We start from the raw sequence: 26,250 nt of genomic DNA, 5'->3' as shown, positions 1-26,250 counted from the left end.
AGATTCTATAGCAAAAACAAGCACACTTTGCTGTCTAGTGATGGCCCCCCCAAATTAGCTGAAAAACAAGTCTATATTCCAGGAAAACACATCAGACTTCCTTAGGTAGAGGAATAATCATCATGATAGAGGATTTTGGAAATGGTAGGAGAATAAGAAGAAAACCAAAACACCTCTGCTTCTAAACAAGATTGTCAAAGTGCTTAGAAAAGGCAGAAAAAATTGAGATGTTTATAACAAATCAAGGAAAAGTAAATGAATGGGAGTTTACCAAATCTAATAAGTAACCAAGGGGAGAAGAACACTGCAGAAGAACAACAGTGTTAATGTAAACAGACACTCATTTCATGGAAATTCTGGTCTTCTTCAATTTAACAGCATTTTCTGTCAGAAGAAATGAGGCAAAAATTCTGCTTCTTTAAATGTTTGAATCATTCATTTGAAAAAATAAAACACAAACAAAAGAACTACAGGATACTTTCTGCTGACATCACAAATATTATACAAGTTCTCTTACCTCAAAGTATCAGCCTCTTGCTCTATGCACCAAGCATCAACAAATTTAAAGTTTAAAAACCAGGATAACTAGAAGGACAACTGCGAGATTTGGACTCCCCCCCAAATTAAAATAGCTAGTGGCATCTTCATTTGTATTATCTTTTTCATAAATACATATTTTGCTTACCTGATGCTGAGTTCATGATGTTCTGCTGCACGGAAGGACTGGTGGGAGCTGTAACATTCATCTGGGAAAGCATGGCCTTCCTAGGATCTTGCCATGTTGTTGTTTGATCAATGTGACTAAGACAAAACAAAGCAGGAGTTAGGACAGTCATGCATTCACCACAATGACCTGCTAGCACAGAAAGTTTAACAGCAAAAGATTAAGCCTGCCAACAACAGCCATATTTAAAACAAAGCAAGAACTGTTTGGATTCTTTCCAAGCATCACAGTATGTCAGATTCTCAAGCCCTTGCTCCATCCACCACCACTTTCCCAACAAACAGCTGTAGCCATCATAGCTAAAGCTATGGTGCGATAAGGCTCAACATGAATATCGTAATCTAGACTGTTGTACCATAATTAGATGTTGTGCCTTTGAAAAAAAAACATTCTCTTCCTTTTCTCATTGATTAGTTACTTGTAATTTTTAAATGTGACTTCAGACTCTTTCAAACAAAGCCAGTTATGTCTGGAATCTCAAGCACAGTCCAGCAACTTGGCATGATGAGTTCCTATTCAGTGCCTAGGGAGTTGTAGTGAGCTGGCTAGTGAGTAATCATTAGTGTTCCCAACCTTTCTGTGCATAGACCACATCTTCAGATTATTTGAGGGACTACTCCCCTCACCACTGACAACTGAACAATCTCTCTGTGGTAATTTAAGTTACCAGTCACATTAGAGCAATAATATGAAAGTGATGTGCAGCTGCTTTTCAGCTTCGTGTGAAGAGATGAGGACAGCTGGACTATCAAGTAACTCAACCAGCCCTCTGCAGAACCTAATTACAAAACTTTGGAAGCTTAGATTTATCTGTTTTGAAAAAACTGTAAAGTACATTCAGCAGCGTCATTCACAAAAGTATTCAATTCAATGAAAATACAAAAGTGTAATGATTACTTCACCTTTTGAGTATGTGATTAGCATGTTTTGCTAATGAATAACAAATGCAAGCTGTTCACAGCAAGCATCAACACTATCTTGATGCCATTAAGCAACACTGCTCCAAGAAGTACATGTGCACAAAAATAAAACTAATACACACTGAGTGTTGACATCAAAGCTTCTTATTGATTCATTTAGAACTGGTATCAATTAGAACTGATATCAATTAAAACTCATTCAAATAGTGTTTTTATCAATTAGAATCCAATGCATCATTAACTTGGTACAATTCTTTTCTTACATTAATAATCCTTGAAGTTACTTTTTTCTGGATTACATGGAATGTCCATTTTCACTTCACCAAAACCACAACATTTAAAGCAGCAATATAAATTCTATTGGCGATCTGAGTTCAAAACTAGGTACTCCAACACACACCTCTGCTTTGTACCCACATGTCGCATTGTGTTTATGTACCTCGGTGGATCAATGTGTATTTCTACTCAACTAACAATCAGGCTGTAAATTTTCCTTGGTTGTTTTTTTTTTTGTTTGGATTAAACAATGCTTGTGCAACAACTCTTCCCAATTCAAATTTTCTTTTATTTTAAGGCATATTCAAGTTTAGGGGCTGGTACTGTTATTTTAGACATTCTAAAGGGATAAATAACTCAGATTTGGTCACTAGCGTCTTTGTAGACACTGACATCTCCAAGGCCTTTGATAAGGTTCCCCACAGTCTCCTCCTGGAGAAATTAATGCATTACAGCGTAGACAAGTGGTCTGTGCAGTGGGTGGGGAACTGGCTGACAGGCCACACCCAAAGGGTGGTGGTAAATAGCTCTTTTTCCAAGTGGCAACCTGCCACTAGTGGGGTCCCCCAGGGGTTGATGTTGGGCCCAATGTTATTCAATATCTTTATAAGTGATCTGGATAACGGCATCAAGTGTAGCCAGATGAAGTTTGCAGATGACACCAAGTTGAGTGGGGAAGTAGACACTCCAGAAGGGAGAGCTGCTCTGCAGGGAGATATGGATAGGCTGGAAGAGTGGGCCAGCAAGAACCTTATGAAGTTCAACAAGGACAAGTGTAAGGTCTTGCACCTGGGAAAACATAATCCAGGAGTGCAGTACAGACTGGAATCCACCTGGCTGGAGAGCAGCTTTGTGGAAAGGGAACTGGGGGCCCTGGTGGACAGGAAGCTCAACATGAGCGAACAGTGTGCTGCTGTGGCCAAGAAGGCCAACAGGATGCTGGGTTTCATCAAAAAGGGCATCACCAGCAGAGAGAAAGAAGTCATCATCCCACTCTACTCAGCGCTTGTCAGGTCACACCTGGAGTACTGTGTACAGTTCTGGTCCCCGCTCTACAAAAAGGATGTGGACAGGCTGGAAGGGGTCCAGAGAAGGGCCACCAAGATGATCCAAGGACTGGGAAGCCTGCCATACAAGGACGGGAGGCTCAGAGGGGATCTCATCACCATGTACCAGTACTTAAGGGGTAGCTACAGAGAAGATGGAGACTCCCTTTTTACACAGGGTCACATGGAGAGGACAAGGGGGAATGGACACAAGTTGCTCTTGGGGAGATTCTGATTGGACACGAGAGGAAAATTTTTCACAGTGAGGACAGTCAACTGTGGGAATAATCTCCCCAGGGAAGTGGTTGACTCGGCCACGTTGCACACCAAGAGTCGTCTGGACAGGGTGCTGCGCCATCTTGTCTAGACTGTGCTCTTCCTAGAAAAGTTGGACTAGATGATCCCTGAGGTCCCTTTCAACCTGTGATTCCATGATTCTGTGATCTGACCTTGTTGCGCTGCCCTCCACCAAGGAGGAAACCTAAATAAGCACTGCTAAGATGTAATTAATTTGATCAATTTAAGGAACATATTGAAGGTGAACCAGGCCTATTTTCTCCTTCAAGAAGGGAACCTAAGGTAACTAGGTTAAATACACTGACATTAGAAGAGATTAATCCCAAACTTGTTTATGTATTTGCATGACCACAACATCCAAGAGCTCTGGTCATAAATTAAGACCTCATTATAGGTCAAACTGGACAAAAAGAACAGAGTATTATTTTCTCCCTGCCCTAAGCAACCAATTGCTGTGCCTAGAAACTTCCTAATGAAACCCTTAAATCCAATTAATAAAGATATGCTCCACCTAATTAGTAAATGTTTTTAACATGTTCTCTGATGTTCAAGAAGTTGGTATTTTCCCCCAAATACTAAATTTTGCAACTACTTCATAATTTCAAAAAAGTGAGAATGAATAGATAAAATACAGACGATCATAAAATGGGGCAGTGGTCACCAAAATAATTACTGATGTAGAATTATTTATCACATTCTACCCACTGAAGGGACTTTCTGTTTTAAGTCAGAAGGTACCACAAAGTGGCTTTTAAAAAAGTTTTGGTTTAAGATATGTGTATTTACTCTCTCTAAACATGCACACAATTCCAGGTCAAAGAATTATAGACACACTGTAGCAGGATCACAAAAGAGGCAGGAATGTTACTTGTATGAAAATACAATAGTAAAACAATGCTTTATTTTGTCTGCATGTGGCAACTACTGACAGTTTTTCCTTGTGTACAGGAAACCCATTACTACAGCATTAATTAAAATGGTGTCGCTGCCATGTTAGTTTCCACAATACAGCTCATTTAACACAGGCACACTGCATCTTTGGTTGCATATGTTTTCCAATATTCAGCCCCACTAAGAAACATGCCACATGCAGCAAGACTGCTTTATTTCCTTTTTAAGCCTATTTATTTATAAAACAGGGCACAACACAGTAAAGACTACCCTATATATACACTGGATTATACATAAACTTTCATACTAGAGAACACTTCTTCACTTTTCTGATGGTCAACTTTGCAAAGCAATGAAAGCCGGTAAAGATAATAAAGATGTAAAAACACAGCACACTAATGCTTCACAGACTATGTGTTTAAATTACAGTACCAGCATGTGCTACTCCTCCCCTCTTTCTGATTTGTTATATTTACTCAGTGCATTTCTGGGAACAGTGGAAACTGGGAAAACACCACTGCACTCATGATTACACATTTGTTTATTTCCATTTAACTCCTATAAAAATCCATGTAATACTACGAACTTATAAAATGTCTACCTAAGGTATATATTTTATAGCCTTTGTTTTCATACACTATTTGAGTGCAGAGTAAGAAACAGAAGCAAAAACATCTCACTGCATTACAGAACCATTTTTGCAGTTAACTGTAGGAACACATTGAAAAACAGACTGAAACAACATTCACCAGCTTTTCCAAACACATCTGAATGTGGGATAGATGAAAGGACTACAGAAGAAGCAATTTTAAAAGTACCTCCAATTTTGAACACAAGAACAGCATTATCAGTTCCTCATGACTGCTTAAGCATACCATGCAGAATATAGCTAATGTTCATAAGGATTAATATGGATAGCTATTTTAAGGCAGCAGCTTCCAACTTTTCCCTAGCTAAGTATCACTTGGGAAAAGTCAGTGTGTTCCCTCCTTTACCAACTAAACTCCAAACAGTAGTTGTCTTTGAGCTAAGAGCCACAGAAGAAAAGTCTTGAAGTAAGCAAGCTGATTACATTAAAATCACACTAATCGTAAGGTTGGTTCAATAAGGCAAACTCTTCGTCCCCGCCCACTCAGCTCTGTACTTCCTGACCCACATACCCATTTCCCCCACACCTTCCCTCAAAATCTTTCTTTTCAATCTCCCTCAAACCACAGTCCTTACCTATATCTTACCTGCTCCGAACCCTGAGTTTTTGAATGCTATATGCTAAGAAAACACCCAAAACACATCAAAACAGATGAGTTCTTTTGCACAACTTCCAAATCATGCTCATCAATTTACAGAATACAAAGCAGGCAAACATCCATTTACACAGTTGAAGTGTTTAAATAAATCCTAGTACAACAGGAGGGAATAATGGTCTTAATTTTGTTCACTATCTGCAGCACATGCACCAGGGTAACTTACTATAAAAAAATATGTATTTCTCATTATCAATTTAAGTATGCAAATAGGACATTCTCCTCAGGTAAAGATCTTTCCCTCTGTTTTGAATTGCAGTGGAGAAAAGGTCTGAACGGACATAACAAGAACTCTGACGCCAACACTATATTATCTTTCCCTGCACTAAATATTTTTTCCGGAGTAGCTGCATTACATGACAACTGCCCCAATCCTTACCTTCACTATCATGTTTTACATGACCTGAACCACATCTTGATAAAGCACTACCCCAAAAATGTAAAAAAAAATATTAGCAAACATAAAACCAACAAAACCCATAAATCAGCCATTATATTTCATACAGTGCTGTCAGACTGAACTTAAATTCTACCTACTCATGAACTAGAATCACAGCTCTGTCCTGTGCGCATGGAACAAAACGAGTACGCAGTCTTAGAATTAAAATCAACATCTCTAGGACAATCAAAGAACATAAGACATTTTGTTTCAGTGAATAAATTCTCAAACCCACCATCTAGCTATCTGACACTATCTGTTATTGTTCATTTATGTCTAGGTGAAGCAAATCCTTGTTAAATCAGACCAATGTTGTATAAAATAAGGAAAACAACTTACACTGCACCACAAATGTAGGTCTATGGTAGCAAGTCTTAGAAAAACAAAGCTAAAACACCCAGACCATGCAAAACATTTGTTAGCAAACTTATGTCAATTTAGGTATCAAGAAGAGTGACTCTTCCAAGCCACACCACTCCCCACCCTCCACCAAAAAGCACCTTCAAAGTGCTGTGCATTATGAAGAGAATCAAGCTGCTTCTCCCCACCCATCCCCAAGTTCTAGAGTCACATACAAATTATTTACATATTGACAAGAACAACTTTAAGGAAAAGAAAAATTTTCTTGTTTTACACACTCAAAGATCAGTTCTGCAGTTACTAAGAATTGGAATTTCTAACTGAAAGAAATCTTTATTGGCATTAAACACTATCACATGCCTGAAGGTTTGTCAGAATCAATTTCTAACCTAGTTTTAAAGAGTTGGTGGGTTGGGTTTTGGTTTGTTTGGGTTTTTTTTGAGTAAAAGGGAAAAGAAGGAGATCCAGAGAACGCCACCCCCCCCCCCCCCCCCCAAAATATTTGTTACTTTTTACTGAAAATAACCTTTAGATGCTAATAGACTAATAAAATAAAACCATTCCTAAAAACAGAGAACTGATCTGCCTTTGCACAAAGTGTGATACACCTTCACATTTGTATTCTAGTTGCCGCGCTGAAAAGACAAACTGTATTACTGAAAGCCATGTCAGAAATGAACTAACACAAATTGGACACTCAAAAAATTACTTAAGTCCTTCGAGAAAGGCTTATCTAAGAGGCCTTCAGCTTTGATATTCTGTAGTATTTATTGCAACTACAGTGTCCTCGCTGGTAGGTACCCTTTTCAAGGTTATGTTGGGGACTTCATTCTTGTAACAGAATTCTCTGTCATTACAAAACCATGATTCTTTCTTCGTCTTTTTTGCCTTTATTAGCATAAAGTCACCCTATATATGGTGCACATACACTATGCCACTTGCAGTGAGAACTTCCCTTCCACAAGAAAGGATCCTCTCAGAAGCGATATTATTACATAAGCAGGTCAGAAATTGCCAGATTGTTTTACTAAAATGTGTAACAGAAATGTGCCATTAGGAAGAAAAGCAAAAGACAGTGAACAGATATTTTAATCTTAGGTACCAGATGAACATGCTAAATGAAATTTCTGCAGCAGCAAGAAACTGAAGAGGCCTGATCCACACATAAGAGAATACAAACAAGGCAGAATAAATCAACCATCGCTTCTTTTTGCATTTGGACATGATTTTTCACAGACGTTTCAAAAAAATAGTCACAAACATTCAGAAAGACAAGTTGTTCTTCAGTATACAAACCCCACCGTAAAACACTACACAGGCATCTCTCAATAAAGTAATGCTTGTATTTTACAATGTAGACAAGACTTATATTTTATGTCTGTGAGAAAATTATTGCCAGTCTCTAGTGAAGTTGATGACAAACTTGGATTTTGGTTTTCAGATTTTTGGGACTGTTTTAGGAATTCACTGGAAATCCTACTTTATTAAAAGCAAAACACAAACACACACCACTGACCACATCATGACAGACCTACCAAAACCGCTGACTTGGCATTGTGTGTGTACTTTTTATATTGGGGATGGATTGGGAAGTCTCTCTTTAACACAAGCAAGTGCACATCTGAAGCTAAACCTACTTATTTTCTAAACTTGGTGTGAAATTTCAACTTACTATATCCCAAACATGAAGTGCTCCATTGACAGGCATGTTACCTATGATTCTGTTTTGCTTTAAATGACTGAGCTACAGATTCTGTTCTTTCATATTTTTTCTTTTGTCTCATAGCCAGCTGGTTTCCTCAGTCCACATAATGTATGACTTTCTGAAAGGTTTTCCCTTTTTATTATTTTATTTCATTTAAGAACTTTAAAGATTAATCATGACCAGAGTAGGTTTCTCCTCATAAATGACATTACTGAATTATTTTAGAGCTATCACCAGCATATTTTAGTACATCAGGGCTTCATGTTCTCCTGGTAATAGTAGGAGAGTATTTCTGCTCTTGAAACTACCATAAATTGTCTCAAAAACAAACAAACAAATCTACTTCAAACTCACCCCTTTGCCAAATCTTTGATAAACTCGTCCTGTGCATAGGCAGTGTGAGCTACCTGCAAGATGCCCATCTACAAATCATTCTAGCAGGCAGAGAAGAAAACAGAATACCTACTTCTGCAGAGGCCTAACCCCTACAGGAGAATCACAAATGTGGTGGTCTGACCATAGTGCAGCTGTGAGAGTGACAGTATCTACTAATTCAGAGCTAGATGCAATTTCCTAAGAAGGGCGGCAATAACTAGAAAGCCAAGATCAGTCTGACATCGCAGATGGGCTAGGGGACTCCACAGGTGAATTTTCCACAGTTCAGTTTAGATGTGGGATGAAAGGAAAACTTTAGAGTACGAACAGCCTTGGCATGAACTGCTCTGATTACCACTCTCAAAAATTGGAGTGTAGCGTGCAGAGATTGCTGGGTTATGGCTGATGCTACTCTTAGATTATTACACACAATGGAGTGGACTCATCTTTGCCTGAGGGTAGAAGCTGTCACATTCTTTGTGCACCCTTTTCTCTACCCTATTCAGGGGATTTCAAGAATTGGAAAAAATTCAAACATGAAACTACGTCTTCAGCTACGTTGGCCATTTCTAATTAGGCACTGCTGACTTAGAAGTGTATGTTTCTTTGCAAATGGTGTAACAAAGTTACAGATTTATACTTTAAGTAGCATTAATAGATTGTTTGAGATGACACAAATTTCAATTCCAATCAGCAACAGTAAAGAGAAAAGCCTGAAGAGGGAATGAGGCAGCTCTGTTAGCAATTATCTCTACCCCCAATTCAGTCCTCCATAAACACTTCCCTAGATGGGCACCTGTATTAGACAAGGAGATGCACAAAGTGGCCCAAGACCCCTTAAGGACGTTCCAGCTGTCTTTGTAAATAACAAATCCAACAAAAGGAAAAGCTGTTGGTCCCACAGCAATGGAAATCTCATCTGCTGAAAGATGATGTTCCACCCATTGCTTGGGAGAGCACTGTTTCCACTTGTCCTCTCCATATTAACTTGCAATATTTCCTTAGGTCTCCAGATTATTACAGCCTAATATATACAAAAGCACACAGCAGTAACTTCTTAATATAACCATTTCAAAAAATGTCAGGAAAAAAACCCTAAAATTCATAACACAGTTTCTCTCTTAAGAACAGTAGTGTCTCTAGCCACGGCCTAACTGCCTCATAGAAATAGAAACATAGATAAAATTCTGAATATTGCTGCAATACATAGTATGGCTGTATTTTTTCATTTTCCATATTCTTTCTTCTGCTTGACAGGTCTTTATGCATTAACTAAACATAGCTTGTGCTGGACTACTCCATCTGTGCTACTGATGATGTCCTCACCTAACCATACCACGGGCATAGGATGACAGAGAGCGTGCTGGTGATGTGACAACAGACAGCTCTACCCTACTTTCAGCTTGCAAAAGCGTACCTTAAAACCAACATGCAATTGCTCAGCATGCAATCATGTGTTGTGCCACAGCTGTGATGTCATTAACTTTGAGAAAGAACACAAGGAAAACGTACGGGCATGAACATCCATTTGGCCAGGTGGGAAGAGAGCCTGTCAGAGCTCTAGCCCCATAATACATACACGTGCATACACAATCGTATAGGTAGGAAAAGACCTTTAAGATAATCGAGCCCAACTGTCAACCTAACGCTGCCAGTTCACCACTAAACCATGTCCCTGAACACCACATCCAAATGTCTTCTAAATACCTTCAGGGATGGTGACTCCACCACTTCCCTGTGCAGCCTGTTCTAATCCCTGACAACCCTTTCGGTGAAGTGATATTTCCTAATACCCAATCTAAACCTCCCCTCATGCAGCTTGTGGCCGTTTCCTCTCAACTTATCACTCATTTCTTGGGAGAAGAGACCGACCCCCACCTCTCTACCACCTCCTTTCAGGTAGCTGTAGAGAGCGATAAGGTCTCCCCTCAGCCTCCTCTTCTCCACACTAAAAAACCCCAGCTCCCATAATCAAAATATGAAATAGAACCATATATGCTAGCCTCATAATTACAGTCTTAGGCAGAAGAAATTCACTCAGCAGATTAATGGTTTGAATCTGAACTAGAAAAAAAAATGTAGTAAGGGTAACGTAAATGCCTTAAGTGTCTCTGACAAAAGTCTAATCGGTGCAGAAATAGATTTTGCACTCAGACACTAAGAGTCAGGCAAGTTCTTCTACAAATGCCTCTGGAATTTATTCCTAAAGTGGTTGCAGCTTGCAAGATGCTGAGAGCTACCATGGCCCAAAGCCATGGACACTGATACACAAAACAGAGTTTTTAGAGATACACAAAATACAGCATTTAGCATTAAGGTATTCAAAGGCAGCCTTCATTAGCACTGGCCTGCATGCAGACAATGCACAATACATTCAAGGACTTAATACCAAGCTTACTGTTCTGATTATAAACACGTTGCTGTTTTGGAGTTGCAGAACAGCACTGCCCTTCTTAGGAAAGAACTCACAGGAAGGTCCATACTTCAGAGTGTATAATGCTAAAATGAAAGGTGGGCAGTAGGCAGTCTAACTGTACATGCCTGACTAATAGAGGAGTGGAAGGCATGACATGATGTCCAAAGGTTTGCCACGGTAGTACCACCTTTATTATAATATACCCTTGAACAACTGCCATTTGTCAAAGCAAAAATGAAAGCAATAACATCTTTATTTTTGCATTTATTATTCCTTTTCCTCCTGTCCCTTCTCCCACCCTGCACTCAAGGACCTCATCTAGAAAAACAGGACTAGTATCACAGTGCTTTGAAGTATTTTAAACTGAGTCTCAAAAATACGATTCTTGGATTCCCCTGTGGGTTTTCCAAATAAAACAATCTTATTTTCTGAGTTTCAGACAAAAAGGAGAATGAGGGCATTTTCATTTCCAGGGCTCTTTCCACTACTTTGAAAACTATAAGAAACAGCAGCATTACAGAGACTAAGATGAAAGGTCCCTGCTCTTACAGTCCTTGTACTAGTTCAATCCTTTCCCAAACTCCATAAAGGACTAAATGCTGTGTGATCACATTCTGTGTCATCAGATTTATTTAATTTTCAACTTGGCCTCTGGATTCCACAGCAGAAGAAGAGGCTATATTTAAAGAAAACCTTCCCCTTCTCTCCACCCTGTCCTCAAAGGTAAGAAGTTTGCTTCCTATGGCTAAGTCACTCAGCATACTCAGAATTCATCTTTCTTTCTCTGTCTTTAATTTTAAATGAAAGATATAAAGATATATCACCAAGGATGGCAACTCTAAAGGCAGAACTGTCTCTGCTGCTATTTCAAGTTAAATCACTGGGTTCATTTAACTTTACTGATACCCTCCTACAACCCTGCTTAGCAAACACAGAAAACCTTCTCAAGACGCAACCATTTCATCTTCCATAACACTAAAGGCAAGATTGTGTTACACAAACACTAACTTTCACACCATTAAGGGAAGGGCAGATGATTTTCAGAAGTGATGGGCCATAGAATCCTTTATCACTTTCTTGTCCTTTTATCTCTGAGATTCTATCTCATTTCTCTCTCCCTAGTTAGCTCTTAAAAGGAGACAAAGAAAGCAAGAGGGAAATCAAATGCCTCTCTGCACAAACAGGAGCCAGGCAATTTTACGCCCCTTTCTATATACCCTTTTTTTGGTTGCCTGAAGGTTTTCAAGTCAGAGTGGCTTGCCTAAGCATGCTGCAATAAAAGCTGCTACAGCCAGCTGCCTTAGTATCTAAAGGGGGTTCCTAGCAATCCTGTTGAATAACCCTGAGGCTAACCACCACCAAGCAAAACAAAATATTAAGATAAAAAGACTCTTTAGGTTGTTTCCTTATTGCTCTAAGTAGGAAGTCTCAGAGGGCAGTTCAAACTGGTTGCTTGAGCATTCAGACAATGGTCACTCCCAGACAGCCTTGACAAGATGAGATGACTATGAAACCACTATGTAGGACCTACTGGAAATGAATGCATAGCTTTCTGCTACAAAGAATAAGTGCATCTGGTTTTCTTGCCATTAAAATCATTAATATTGGCAACTGTTTTAATGTGTGCTTCAGAACTGACACTTCACACCTTAAATTGATCAGCTTTTTCTATGTTCTCAGTTGTAGTTATACAAATAGCCTTATGCAGTATCTCTTCCCTCATTTGAGACTGCAGCTTAGCAAAAAAATAACGCCTCTATTTCCTTTCTCTGTACTTAAAATTTTTTAATGTTTTTCTTCTTTTGGGTTTTTTTTTCCTTTTTTTACTTCCACTTCCTGTATTACAGTTTTCTTCATCCCTTTTTGATTCCTCCTTATGACCATGTCTCAGGGACAGCTTTTTGCTTTTGCTATTCAGACAAACACTATGTGCTGCTGAGGTTGGAGGCAATTATTCATGTCCCTGAAGACTTCGCAGATTGCCATGTAAAACAAAGACAAAAATCTTCCAACAGCAAGTTGCTGCCTGAGTCAGTACTTGTGAGCTACCTGCTCAGCCAACTCTATGCAATCTTGCATAGTCTCTTTTTTGCCAGCAAATTATTCTTTTTCATCCCCCACGCTTCAGCCCCCCGGAGACAGATTTCTCAAGTTGCAGTGCACCAGAAGCAAAAGATTTCTCCGCACCCAGATACAAAACGTTGTCTAAAGGCTATGCTTTGAAAAGTTATTTTTATTTATCCATTTAAACTAGGGTGGCAAAGACAATAAAGAGCAAAACCATGAGAAGAGATTAAGCTGCTTAGATTATATAATTTAAAATGACAGCTATAATAAACGTATAGTATACTTCAATATAATAGCTTTTATATTTATTTTTAAAAGTGACCTAAAAATGTTTTCACCCTGAAGATTTTCAAGTTCCAGCTTCTACATTTCCCTTCATCAATCACAAAGAGTTTAAAAAGCATCAGTTTAAAAAATATTCCAGAAGTCCATTGTTAAAAAAAATAACGCAAAGTAAAACTAATTTTGAACTCAAATTTCATTGCAAGTTTCAGAAGTTATCAAATGGAAATTTTCACTTCTATTTTGTTTTATTACTAAGAATTTGGAAGAGTAACAGGGAAACAAAGTTTGACAGTGGAATTATCAGCAGCAAAACAAACTCCACATTCTTTCTAGAAACAAAAAACAAAGACCCACGTAGTATTTAAGAGAGGTCTCACATTTTAGGTTATTCCATTAAATCAACACAATAAATACCAATACCTCGGTTTTTATGTATTTGATTTGCAGTCATTTGACTTGCTTTCTGAGTATCTTTTGGTACACAGGGAATTAAAAATAATGTTTATAAAATGCATTAAGCACAGGGCTTTGTTTAAAAGCACACCACTTAAATCACTAACAGTTCTTTCTTAAAGTACAAATTTCATTTAAAGATACATAAGACTTTAGCCTTTGCCAAAATTAGCAACTATCATGTTTTATCAATAAACATAGCAAAGTACTTATTTAGAGACGGTTAAACCCTACCCTTAGATGCAAAACAGATCACAAAATAAGAATCACAAATCTCCAACTTTCACTAAATTTCAGCAGGAGATATATAATAAGAGTTGAAGTTCCCAATAAATCCTAAATAACTTAAAATTATCATCTTAACTTAGTACAAGTTAACTCCAAATTTAGAATCCCTGCAGCCTTCACCTACTAGTTATGAAAACCAGCATTCAGCCATTGGGGGGAAGGAGAGTGTCGGGGGATGCAGCTGCAGTGGGAGAAGGGGGAAGGACATCATATTTACTTATTGGCATATATTTTTAAAAAAACATGTACTCAAAAATATGTCTACAATTTAAAATCATGCTTCCTAGTAACACACCTCTGTAATACAATAAATATATGAATACCTCCTACCCACATAAGATACCAGAATATAGGTCACACAAGAAGTTAGTTGTGTGTCTTTTTTAATGGCTAAGAACAACACTACAATCAAGCTCTCCTTCCAGCATAGACCCTCCCCACTTTCTAATAGTTCAGCTTAGAAACCTCCCCAACCCACACTTAATGCTTGAATAGTATGGGGTTTTGTTTTTTTTTTAGAAAGCCAGGCCAGCTCTTATTACAAGAACTCCCTCGCAGTGTTTGCTGACCATTAGTCAGCACTTCCCTATGACCCATCCCTTTCCTCCACTCCCTTTCAGTTCCAAATGCTGCCATTATCAACTTCCAGCTTTTCCTTTTTTGCCTACAAAATTCACAAACTATTTTAGAAATTGCCTTGATGGTGAAGAAGATTTTTTCAATGAGTATTAAGTCACCCTGAACTCTTGGACAAACTGAGCTCCTCTAATCTCTTCTAGAAGATAGGCTTTCTATAGCCAGAAGTCTTATCACCATTTTACAGGGCTATTTTTGCCCACCAACCAGGTGGCCAAAATAGTTTTAAACCCTTCAATTAAAACAAAATTCTAAGTGCAAGCTCTGAAGGTTGTTCAGGTTTTGTCTACCTGCTTGGGTTTGGCTCATTAAGAAGCTAGCATATAGAATTCCAGAGGCAAAATATTTTTATTTCATAACCTATGTTTGGAAGATATATGGCTACTGATCTCAGAAGCACCAATAGGTATTACCACATATGAGTGATTTCAACAGCTGAGTAATAGAACACAACTGCTCTGAAGCAGTAAATTAGACAACATAGTTAATGGAACAATATTAATCCCAATTCCCTGTCAACTTCTCACAAAACAAGCCTTTATATAGGCGGCTGGATATACACGTGCTGGGACAAGCTGCGTGAACTGCAAATGAACACACGCTTACAACAAGGCTCCATCAGAGGGACTCACTGTCACTGCAAACTTCAGAATATGTCCACTCTTGCCCTTTAAGCTCAGTAATCTAGATTGTAATCTTCAGATGAGAAGATGTAAACCAGTACCTGCAGGCAAAAAAAGGAGGATATATCGAGAGAATAATGAAACCCCCTATCTCTCTTTTAATCAATATTCCTTCGTAGTCATCCACAACTAGCCTGCTAAAACCTAACACTGAGCTAATGTAATCCCTTTGGTCTGCCCTGCTCCAGTAATTTTCAACATTCTTATAAAATGTCAGATCTGTATTTATGATCTGAGCCAACTGCTTCTAGTCACTACGTACTGAAAGCTTTTTAAAACAGATGTCATTGTTCCACATGGATTTTTTTTTATTCAGAATTGTGGAAGAAGGAAACAAACCACCCTGCTCCTCAGCTCCCAGTTTCTTAGTTTTGAAGTCAGAGGCTTGAATAAACTAAAAGTAAACATTCACTTGGCTAATGCTTTCAGGGCTGTGGTTTAACACTTTATAGTTCCAGGTACTTACCCAGCAACTTCCCTCCAGAATTTATCACTCAAAGTTCAGTAGCAAACATGCACTGCTCAGTGTTATCTTTACAATTTATCCTGCAATCACTTTATATCACTACACAGGCCATAATTTTATCTCAAAACCTTTTAACAATAAACTATACATTAAAAATAAATCTATTTCTAGATAATGTGACTCTAGTTCTATAAATTGGCACACTACACCTTCTAGTCACTCTTCTCTGATACCTTGTCATCTTCTACATGTATCTTCAGAAATCTTTATCTTCAGAAAATTGTTACAAAGTATTTATATTCAAATGAGAACTGAAAAGGACTGTTAGAGATCTGACAATATCATGTTGTTCTCTACAAGAAACCTACTCGCATTTTCATGTATATCGAGAACAAAATGCAACAGCATCATGATGACAAAAAATATGCTGCAGAAGATGGACAAATCATCCAGTACGAAACTGAGAAAACAGACATGGCCCAGTGGTAGAGTGGCTCTACTTCAGAGTCCCCATTTCTTGGTGCTCCATTTCTCCTCATCTCTGACTTGCCTACTTACACTCTGAGCTCTTCGGGATTGCAATCTTACTTGACTAACTAAATGGACCTTGACTGCACTAGGCCTGTAATCTAGCAGTCTATCTGGTAACTCACGTACTCTACTAACGGGAACAGCTGCTTGGACAGCAAGCAGCATCCAAGCAGCCAAATACCACCTTCTGTGCTGGAGCATGCACAGAGCTGGCTGGAAGCTGCTGCTGCCAACACTACTTCCACATGAGAGAGGAGAAGGAGGAGGGCCTGGAGGCACACTCCTGCTCACAGAGCAGGCCAGGAGCTGCTCTTTGCTGATTTTGTCAATGCAATCAACGGGGGAGGTAGTAGGCAGATGCTGGATTTGCCCCTTAAATACAGTAACTGCAGTGAGACCATATCACACCATCAGTGCACAGAAGACAAATTAATCTGCTGATGGAGTCACTCTGCTACAATTTACTTAGAAATTAATTGGTGATTCAAGCAAATACATTTCCTGGATACCTTCATCAGGAGCTAAGTATCTTATCTGAATACCACTGTACATGTTGGAGTAACAGATGTCCCACAGGTGAAGAACAGTTTGCACAAAAATAAATCATGTCCACGGAAAATCAGTTTGCATCCTATCCAGGACTGTGCAAGGATCTAATACACTGTTTAATTACTGCAGACTTGTACCTATTTCATGAGACAATGAAACTCATTTAAACTTCTGCACTTTTATAAAATTAAAGGGCACTACTCCAAAACAATGCAGATCTCAAAACACAGTTTACCTGGCTCCATAACTGTGGAGCTGATTCTTACATGACTGAAGATGAAGAAGAAAATCACTGTGAACCACTTCAGCACAGTACTAGGGGTGATTAATTAGGGAGTGGCAGAGGAAAGGATGAAAGATCAAAAGAAAGTGAATAGTGTTAAGTCTAAAAGAGGAAACATGACTTGCAGAGGAATCTGGCAATCTGGTAATATCAACATCTCCTAAGGAGCCAAGCTTCATGAAGAGAAGCTGAAGTAGCCAAGGAAGGAGGTTGAAATCTGCAAGTTTACAAACCACAGAAAGAATTCTTGCCGAGAATGAACAAACTGTGAGTTCACTGGACAGAAATATATTGGTCTGGGAGATTAAACTGGGAGGCAGACTCTCACTAGAATGGAAGGAAGTACTGAATAAAAACAGTATGAAACTGCTCCTACCCTCAGGCAGAGGAGGAACACAGAGCACTTCAGCTCCAGTGGAAGGATTAACTCAATTTGTTAAGCAGAAACTATAACAGAGGAGCAACACAACTTATCAGAGAGACTAGGAGCTGTAACAGAGACTAGAAACTGTAACAGAATACAGCTGCATTTGAAGATCAGCAGCTGAAGAACAGTAAAAAGAACATAACGAAGGAGACATTAAAGCTGATGTAAAGTTTTCCCAATATAGGAACAGATTTTGATTGTTTCTAAATCTGGACAAGTCAAAATAAAAATCTACATACTTGCAAAACAAAACCACTGTTCCTTCTATTAAGCATCCGAAAAGCATTGTAAGTATCAGCTGAGACACAGAAAAACATCATCAAAAGCTGCAAAACAGTAAGTTTTACAGGAAAAAAATATATGCCAGCTGCAAAGAGGGAATGTCCACCTTTCAATGCAATAATTATTTTTAAGTGTTGTGCAATTCCTTCTTTTGAAAATCTTCCCCCATAAAAATAAGAAAGGAAAAGTTCCCTCGCTCTCACACTGGAAATTACTATGAAACACTTCTATTTTGCTGTAACCGGTAACAGCCAAGATTTTCCTTAGTTCTGAATAGAAGGATTTTCTAAAACTATTAAATATCCCAAACCCTGCAGAAATGTGCATGTAAGGTGGCAACACCGTTCTCAGCGCAGAGAAAGCCAGAACTGACTTAGCAGTTTTGTGCACAAAGCTGCCCATTTGCTCCTTGCTCTCCTTGTTTTTGCTTTGCTGATCAAAGGACTTGCCAACTTTTTTCTTTACCATTACAAGGCAGGAAAAACGGCTCTCCTCAGAGAGGCCCCTCGTGAAGGTCACAAAGGTTAGCTCCACAAGCCCTGGAGTCTGCTCTGATGCTGGAGTGATTGGCTGGCTTCCCTGCCGTTACCCTGCATTTCCCCTCCTTGACAATAGTACACTGGTTATGGAAACTAAATATGAAAGAAAGTGGTGGGGGAGGAAAGAATTTCTATGGAGACACAGTCAAAAACACTCAGAAGTTCTACTTCTTTGAGCAGCCTGAAAATCTAGCATTCAAAAACATTTGATTTCTTTCTGGAAAACTCAAAATAAAAATTTCAGCATGCACCCCTCCCTTAACAAAAATTCAAAAGGGAAAAAAAAAAAAAGAAGAGTTTGCTTTTTCTTAGAATACAAGAAAATGCATACTGCTCTGCCTTGGTCTGGAAAAATTTATTTCTTAACATGTTTACTTGCCCCATCCCTGGATTTAATCAACTGGAACCCACAGGTCACACCCTCTTAATGAAGTCTGAAATAAAGCCAACTAATCAGGGTTCAGATTTGTAGCACCTTCCATCTCCTGAGCAGTATCACCCCACAGACATTTTAGAACTCTTACAGAATATATGAAAGCTTATTTATAGGCATCAGACCCCAATTACTTTTAGGTCCTAAAGTTAAGTAATGAAGGTATCTTGGAATACCCAGCGAAACAATTACATTTCAGGTGGTTGATTAAATACACTCCCCATTTTCTAGAAATTCAAACCTCTCAATCCACAAGCAGCCACAACTATTTATGTTTTTCTTAAACATAAAGAAGTCTAACCTGTAGTGTATACACTGAAAGCTCTAGCCACTTCAAAGCATCTACTCCTAGGAAAGAGCATCAATGCTGGTTGAAGTAGAGGAAAGTAGCATAAATTGTATATTGAAGAAGGAGCATTCTGAGACTTCATATTTTGGGAGCACAATTTCATATCACTTTACAAATAAAACTTTGACTCTCAGTGTACTCAAAAAGCTTTCTTACCACCCTGAAGGTCAAGCCAGGCTCCTTCCTCTCTATATAACTGTTAGGTGTCAAGTTCTGCCTCCAGTGCCATCACCCATATGTTTGGACAGGTGAAGCTAATTAAAACTCAGCCATCAGTGTGTTTGATGCTGAACCCACCTCTGCAGCTGTTTTGAGTTCATTATGTTACCAGGAGTCAAAAGTACTTCCACAAGTAGTCAAGTTGTACAGCCCCACTAACTAGGTATTTCAATCTGTTTTAAGTACCCTCAAGATTTAACAATATCCAGTAACAGAGAGGCTCATACTACAGCCTTTTCTTCCTAGGAGGAATCAACAGGCAGCTTCTTCATACCCAGTCACCTCTGTTCACAAAACATCTAGGAAAACAACCCCTCTATTGGGAGACAGCAATAAACAACTAACAATGCCAGAATCCTAAGGAAACTAAGCTGAAAACAATAAATAGCCATACTGTAACAAAAAGCAAAAGGTTTCTATAGGAAAGGGCTGCACCTGATCATCGTCAATATTTACTGGAGAAAAGTACAAAAACACAATACCAAATTCCTCTGTTCCTCTTTTGCAGAAGAGCTTTTATGACCAACACTTCAAGACCAACTGTTTTTTCAGCTGTAGTAAGAGATAGCAATTCCACCTGAAAACATTACTAAACTTTTCAAACCTCACTAAACTTTTCAAACCTCTTTGGGGGTGGCTACAAAGGCCAGTACACCTAACACCTACCAAGCTCAAGCCCTCCTCAGCTCCCATACAAATGCCAGGTGCACAAGGTGCTGGCCAGCAGAAGACATGGTCACCAGATTACCTGGAACATTTACAATGCCAGCTGAGCACTTAATTTTCAAACTTGCAATGACAATAAAACCCAGGACGAGAAAGAATTGACTCAAGAGTCAATAACACAGGCTCTGTTTTGCTAGCAGGCACATCTTTAACCACCTCAGTGTGGGACAAAAGTTCTTATCCTTCCAGCTGATGTTGCTATGCAGGCAAAAAGTCTCCCATGGTATATGCTGTGCCAAGGTTAAGGCACTTCTGGCCCTGCGTTTGTTAGTCATGACAGATGTACAAGGCAAAAAACTTTCTTTTGCCATCACCTACAGAATGCACACTAGGGGCTCTGCCGATATCATAACATTTTCTGAGCTATACTTTCCTTGTGACTACATTAATCCACATTAATCCACTACTATCTAAGGATTCAAATTCAGTATCTGGAAAAGGTGGAGCAACATCACCTTACCGCAACTCCTGTATTCTTACAGACACTATGGCTAAAAGGAAGGGAAAAAAGAAAAAACACTTAAAATATCCAAGAATATAAAAACCAACAGAAGACACAAATCAGGAAAATAACCCTCTGTAAGCAACAAGACCGAGACCCCACCCAAACCTGTAACATGGGATAAGGCTAAAGTTTAAGGCTATCGTTTTGTAAGTTTTTATGTAAAGGTTCAGATTGCTGTAATTCTTTAATGATGACACAACTGGGCCAAGGAACAGACACACTGTAACCAGCCCCTTCTTCCTGCTGTATGTAATGCAGGAGGAACTTCCAAAACAGCTTTGGAAAGCAACCCCCTTCAAAAAGATATTTTTAAGAAAATGTTGAGTACTTAACCAACATAAAACTCAAGCAATACAAGAATCCATCAAGCGGATGTAGTACCAAGTGCTCTGTGTGAATCCTGAAACTGTAGAGAAAAAAAAATGATGTCCAGAACCAGTGCTTTTTTTGAGAAAGTTAAAATTACAGGTAAATAACTAAAAACAGCCTGAACACCTATCTTTCTCAAAATTTGAATTGAAAAGAGTTTCATGTAAGGCAAAAAGCTTAAACATTTCATTAGGTACCTCAGTTTGTTTCAGTTTTATGACATGATTTAACAGGTCAATAAACTCATAATTTCTAAATTAACAAAAAATTACATACATTGATCACACAGAAGACGAATGCAGAAGAATAAGAACAGAAACAGGGATGCAGATCAAAATCAGCCAATTTCACACTTTCTATTTCAGCAATATGGATGACAACCCATCAAATATCACATCTGACCTCCAAAGTTAGGTTTTTAGCTTCAGCTATGACAGGCTTTATTTTTTTTTTGTATTTAGCCTATACACACCAGTAAACCTAACACTGTGTTTTTTAAAAGTGGCCAGTATTTCTTGGAAATTTCAATTCTGACATCATATAAAAATGCAAGTCCTAAAATTTTTACACCAGAACTAATTCAAAGCAATCTTACCACTCTTTAACTGTTCACACCAGACAACCTCACGTACTCCCATGCAGGTAAACCTGATGAATTAAAAACAAAACTGCAAAATGCTTTTGTTCCTAATGTTTTACATGTAAAGTTATAGGAGAATATAGAGGTTTTCCAACAGGAAAGGGAAGGAGGACAAAGAACCCAACAAAAACACACATGCCAAAATGTTTGTTATGAGGTAGCTTAGACCAGTGGTCTCCAAGCTTTTTTGACTGCAAACCCTACCAGGAAAATATTTTGAGTATGCACCCCCAATATATGTATATTTATAAATTATATACACGTACTACATAATTTATTAAAACATACATAAAAATAGAAAGAAAAAAAGGATGAGCTAAAGATGAACTAAACTTTTTTTTTTTTTTTTTTTAAACGATACAAAAAACATTTTCTTCCCCCACCCCGATGGACTGTCTTGCACACTGCCTGGGAGGCACGCACCCCACACTGGAGACCATTGGCTTAGACTGTCTAAAAGGTGAATATCATCCTTCTGAAATGTACTCAATTTCAGAACTTGGAATATGATATCCCCTAAAGTAGCCAAAAACACAATTAAATTGTTTTTCAAGTAAATTATGCTGGTTGACCACATTGCTCTTATATGTTTGTTGTACAACTATTGGAAAGTCTACTGAGAGCTATACTTTAAATCAAGACTAAAAACATGTATGTTTTGTTTGTAACAGACTTATTTTTAACAGGGATCATATTTGTTACATTTCACCAAAAGTTGTTGAGACTACTTCTAGTGGTGTAGGGAGGAGACAAGACAAAGCTGGTGACATTTAACACTGCAAAATGTTATTTTACAAAAGATTTTACATAGCTTTATCTTTCCAACTGGGAAAACCATTTGGGCACATTACAAATACTACCTGAAATTAGGAGTCTTACACTGAAAGCTACCGGAATTTCTGTTGCCTTTCTGTTTTCATAAATGCAAAGAGAAACCTCACCTGAAGATCATGCTGAAGGAGATCTAGTCCTAATAATTCTCCACCAAATACAGCAGGACTGGGAGAAGGGGTACAAGGCCAAGTCCAAATCCAGAAGACAAAACAAAATCATAGCCAGCAATGAAGCCAGGCCTCACGTAAAAGGCACAAACTGCACAAAGACACAGTTTCCCCATTCGCTGCTTGCTGCAGAGAAAGAATCCTTTAGTTTGCCACAATTTTAACATCCCCAACTCACATCTAAAGGGCAACCAGCTACTCACCAATTCAGTTTTGAAAACTACAACCTCAGAGGATGCTGACTTTAGCCTGGAGGATGCTCTATTAAGAAAACAAAGCTACAGCAATCTACAGGTATTTCTTTCTTCTAAACGTTACTGTTTGCTAGATCAAACAATTAGGTGTTCAGAATGTATTCGAGCTAATGAGAAGTGGGACAGGTTGGTGACTCGGCACTACTCTTAAAGATTTTTGAGTCAATGTAACCACAACGTTATGTTTCTACATATTGTTAAACAGGAAAAAAAAGTATGTGCCCAGAAAGCCAAGAGAAGAGACAACTCTTCGACCACCTTAGCCTTAGTTTGTTCCAGTACTCCCCAAGCACATAATAGTAGCACCTGAAGACAGTCATCAGAAAGACTCAAATTCTGCATCAGTACGGTTGACTCAAAAAAACCTGGGGAAGTGGCAGAGGAAATTATGGTCCACTTACTAAGCCTACATTTGTTATGTGAGAGTGCTATTTATAATGTCACATGCTGGAACTCGTTCCCAAGCTAGCTAAACCTACATGCTTAATTGACTCAATAGACAATGATGCATTGTCAAGACTAATCTTTTTCTACAGGCTACAGTTTCTAAACCATGAAAGCTTTTATATTTTTTCATTTTCTTAGCAGTTCCAGACCCAGAAAACTTCACAATACATGCACACCATATGTATTTGGGTAGATACTCTATTGACTAGCAATAAAATTCACATATCCATATGCAAACAGAGTCCTCAGAAAGTCCAAGCATTTTAAAGAACACGGGAGCCAGCACGTTCTTTAAGTTCCTATTTCAGACATCCAAGACAGAAGGGACTAAGGAAGAAAACCCCTGCCAACAGATTCATGTCACCAATATACACCACGTGATGCGCGGAGCAGCAGCTCTCACATCACACTAGGTTTTGACTAAGCCACCCTATGAAGTATTTGTTTCAAGTTATTTCACAACAGTAAGGTTTTGGGAAGAAAGAAATCTAATTAGCTTAAAGTCTGAGAAGTTGTCAGTTAAGAACTCATTTAAACAAAGATTACCTTGAATGCTGCAGAGAGATTGAATTGCCAACTCCTGCAGACTACTTTTTATTCATGTTGGTGAAAAATGCTTCCAGAAAAAAAAGCACATTTAGGGGGGAAAAAAAAAAAATAAATCAGAAGATATGAAGTTTTGCACAGTAATCAAGTTTCCTGAAGTAATCCAACAGTGAAATGGAACTTAAGTTTTTCAATATTTGTATACCAACTATCAAAATAACTGCTGAATTTCAGGAATTGAAGTGATTCAATTACTACTTTTTTAAAACAAACTAGCTCAGTAGCTCAGTACCTTAGGATCCACAAAGCAATTTTGTTTTTTTAATATTCCTCCTGCCTCCCCCAAAACTGAGGTAAAGAAACACCTTAGAGAACAACACTATTAAATCTTAAAAGCTCTTGAGAAGCTTTAGGGAAAAATAACAAATAAAGAAGAAAAATAATTAAACTATGCCTCCTGAAACTATTGCCAGACGTAAGCAACTAGCAGAACTGAAGTCTTCATTACACCACCAAGCAACTCTGTACAGGCACTTGAGTTCTTTAAGAAGCTGAGTCAATTGTGATCAGCTGCTCTAAATGTCTATATATCACACAACTACAGAGACTAAAAGTCAAGCAAAAAATTGAAGACATCCATGTATGGATGTACATAGTTTTTTCAGTTCAGACTGGTTGTTTAATGAGTTTAACATATACAGTTAAAATAATGAAGACTATTTGAACTCACCCTTCTTGTTGCTAGTATCTTGACAAGGAGGCACTCAATAACAAAAACAGTCTTCCCCTTTTAAATGGCAATGGCTCACTGTAAAGACAGCCTTCAAAAGGACGTATTCAAGCACATGCAACATTTCTTGAATACAGCAGTCATGAATGACATTGTTGAGCATGTTGCATCCAGCATGCTGCTGATATAACCTGTTTCATATAGTCTGCCATATCTCAAGCTTCATTAACTCAAGTTTAAAACAACCTTCTAAACCAAAGGAGGGTTAAATTAACAACCATCTCCTCTTTCCTCTGTAATGCATCTCCCCCTTCTAATTTTCCACACCAAGCAGCTATCAGGTTTATGTTGTAGGAGGATAAAACAGCTTTGCAAAAAACAATGTATTACTCCCTTTAATAATATGCTGAAGGGCATCTGGTCCCATTTGTTTCACTTTTTTCTGATCTTCACAAATCCACCATTATTCAACCTGACTGCAAAAATTCAAAGAAAAAGTTGTAGACAGAAAACTGCTAAACTACTTGAAGCATAAAAAATGGACACAAAAAGCCAAGCCATCTTGGAAAGATGTTCCTTCAATTGCCAAGGGTCTAATGATATTTTGACAAGACTGCAATTATGCTTCTGTTACAAGAACAGATCTTGTTCTCCATGTCTTGCCAGGATAATACTGCTTTTAATTAATGCTTTTGTTGTGAAGTACACCCTCAGGCAGTAATAACTTTTATAATAATTTCAGTATGTAGCATGTATTTCCCCACACCATTTATTCAAAGTTTCTCATCGTTTGGCCTCATAGATAATGCCCAAGCCTTACTTCCCAGAATTCTTCAAAACATGGCTAAACACTGTTGTGCCTACCAAGACACTGTTAAAACATGTCTTTGTATGATTGTTTTCCTCTGCCTCCCTCAAGAAGAAAGGAACATTACGTGCCTATCAGACTGGCACAACCACAAGAGAGCCAAATTTCCTTTTAAACAGACCCAGTTTCACTTTCAGAAATCAGCACGCATCTTTCTTCTTTTCAAATAGCTGATACATGCTTTTAGTGTATTATCTTTTCAACAGAATTATAACCATTGCCGAAGTGCCATAAGGCGCTGATCTTCAGGGACGTTTACTGATCACTAAACCTAGGTTAAAAAAAATATATATACACAAGTGTAGCTTTTCCTCTTACAATCCACTGCATAACCCACCTCCCAGATTTGAACAGTCTCACTAAAGGAAGTTACAAACCAGAGCTTCAGCAAACAAACAGGCAATTACTGAGGCCACAGAAATCTAGACACATATTTACCCGAAGCCTGAGACAAGTAAAGTACTGTGTGGGAAATGTTATGAAATCCCTGTCAAGAAAACTAGGCCTCAAATTTAATCCACTGCCTCTCTCTACCACAAACAGCCACGAAGTAACTAACTCATTTTTGGTTTAAGTGTTATTAATTAATAAAACATGACCATCTAACTCCACAAGAAGGTGGGAAGTTTCAAACCAATTCTTATACGCTTATATTGGTTATACGCTTATATTGGCTTTACATTGTGTTTGGGTAGATTGCATTGACTTTGAAAAGTAAAGTCAATATGCAAAAGCTGCTGCCTTTACAGACTGCAGGAACCCATTTTTATCTGCCACATGTTCTCTGACCATATTCAAGAAAAGAAATTAAAATTATAAAACTCACTTCCATTGAAGTATTCAAGCTTTTTTCTTTTTTCTTTTTTTTTTAATTAAAGTGGTGTCTGTACTTTAGTAGACCCAGTTCTCCAAAGCATTTGA

The 26,250-nt window shown here is 38.3% G+C and overlaps 1 protein-coding gene across 8 annotated transcripts in view; it reads right to left on the bottom strand.

The window, feature by feature from the left end:
• Positions 1-26,250, bottom strand: part of YAP1 (Yes1 associated transcriptional regulator) — a 90,448-nt gene that overhangs the window by 42,269 nt on the left and 21,929 nt on the right. For all 8 annotated transcript variants that reach the window (XM_075081919.1, XM_075081885.1, XM_075081880.1 and 5 more), the window contains exon 3: positions 686-801. In XM_075081919.1, the coding sequence (XP_074938020.1) occupies positions 686-801 (116 nt within the window). The remainder of the gene's footprint in view (positions 1-685; positions 802-26,250) is intronic.

This window comes from Phalacrocorax aristotelis, chromosome 1 (genome assembly GCF_949628215.1).
Source record: "Phalacrocorax aristotelis chromosome 1, bGulAri2.1, whole genome shotgun sequence".
In the NCBI taxonomy this organism is placed as follows: Eukaryota; Metazoa; Chordata; class Aves; order Suliformes; family Phalacrocoracidae; genus Phalacrocorax; species Phalacrocorax aristotelis.
The sequence above is the reverse complement of the archived record's forward strand: the minus strand, read 5'-3'. Positions and strand labels throughout refer to the sequence as shown.